The sequence below is a fragment of the Orycteropus afer genome, unplaced genomic scaffold (assembly GCF_000298275.1).
Source record: "Orycteropus afer afer isolate SDZICR_OR568_19922 unplaced genomic scaffold, OryAfe1.0 scaffold00007, whole genome shotgun sequence".
NCBI lineage: Eukaryota > Metazoa > Chordata > Mammalia > Tubulidentata > Orycteropodidae > Orycteropus > Orycteropus afer.
In genome coordinates, this window is record NW_006921594.1 from 17,293,362 (window position 1) to 17,295,040 (window position 1,679).

The 1,679-nt window shown below is 40.7% G+C and overlaps 1 protein-coding gene across 1 annotated transcript in view; it reads left to right on the top strand.

Annotated features, from left to right (window-relative positions):
* RELN (reelin) overlaps positions 1-1,679 on the top strand; it is a 710,657-nt gene that overhangs the window by 656,923 nt on the left and 52,055 nt on the right. Inside the window, exon 48 of the mRNA XM_007944540.1 lies at positions 294-471. Coding sequence (XP_007942731.1) covers positions 294-471 — 178 coding nt within the window. The remainder of the gene's footprint in view (positions 1-293; positions 472-1,679) is intronic.

Genomic DNA, 1,679 nt, shown 5'->3' on the forward strand with positions numbered 1-1,679 from the left:
GAGGCAGTATCACTACGGAAGTAGGATTGCCCAACCTTCCTTCCGAGGAGTGGCTGGTGGGTTTGAACCGCCAGCCGTCTGGTTAGCAGGCAAGCCTAGACATAGTTAATTCACAGCTTGTTTCCAACCTAAAGCACTGTTAAGCGGCACAGCTTCATTCTGGCAAGTTTTGTGAAGATAAATAAGCTTTCAGTGTCCTAGACACAGAAAAGAGTTGGCTTCTCTAATTTGAGAACACACTCTCGAGGGCTTTGTTTGATGTTGACGCTTCCTTTCTCTTCTTCTGGATCCAGCTGTGATGAGAAGTGGGGTGGCTTATACTGTGATGAGCCAGAGACCTCCCTTCCAACCCAACTCAAAGACAACTTCAATCGAGCTCCATCCAACCAGAACTGGCTGACTGTGAATGGAGGGAAATTGAGTACCGTGTGTGGAGCTGTGGCTTCGGGGATGGCACTCCATTTCAGCGGGGTGAGTGTTTGGCTGCTGGTGATTCACTGCTATATCCTCTTATTCCACTCCCCTCCCAAAATACATGAGTTTCTTTGGTAGATTAAGATGTAGAGTTAGTCACTCTGAATACACAATCCTAATTTAAACTTGCAACTTCATACAAATCAGAAAATGCTGATTTCTACTATTTCCCTAACACTTATCAGTTGAAACAACTTAATTATTCAGGGTAGTGTCAGCACAGGCATATTGAAGGACGCATTTTAAAAAGACTTAAACGGATTTCTGTCCTGGGAGGAAACACTTGCACACTGTGTGGATGTCTTCCATATGGATTATTCTCTAAATGAAAACTCAAGCTTGCAACAGACTTGGCATTTAAGGAACCAAAACTCTGGAAGATTAGCATCAGTAATCCCTGAATTTATTAACAACAATTAATCCTCTCTGTAAATTATCCAAGAAAGAATAATTGCCACTAATAACATTTGTATTTATAGCAGATTATTTTGTGAATGATACTAATATTGGAAACTTTCTTGGAGAAATTTTACCATCACTCTACTTTTGCTGCCAAACCTTATTTTGTTAAATAAATAAATAAATAATACAGTTTCTCCAATAACATGATTAGATGCCCTTCGTAGGCAAATTAATAAAAAGTGCCAGTAGTCAATCAGTTGTCAGCTCTTTCATTCCCTACCATTCTCTATCTTAGAGTTTGCCTTTGTGCCAATAAAGTGCATTACTTATATTGACTATTTTATCCCAAGAGTAATAAAAGGTCAAACTGGTTTTTTGTAATCATCACCACTGAGTCAGAATGCAGTGTGTAGAATTCTCTTCCTAGCTTAGTTGGAATCTAATTGATATAGTAAAATCCTGTGGCCTATTTTCCTCATATGTTCAACTACAAAATACCTACTTATCTACATTAATGAATTAATATAGAAGGCATTAAAATCTGTTGTTGTTGTTGTTGTTGTTGTTGTTAAGTGCCGTCGAGTCGTTTCCGACTCATAGCAACCCCATGCACAGCAGAACGAAACACAGCCCAATCCCACGCCAGCCCCACAATCCCTGCTATACTTGAGCCCATCATCGCAGCCACCGCATCAATCCATCTTGTTGAAGGCCTCCCCCTCTTTCGTCGACCCTCCACCCTACCAAGCATGACATCCTTCTCCAGGGAATGGTCCCTTCTTACAACATGACCAAAATAGGTG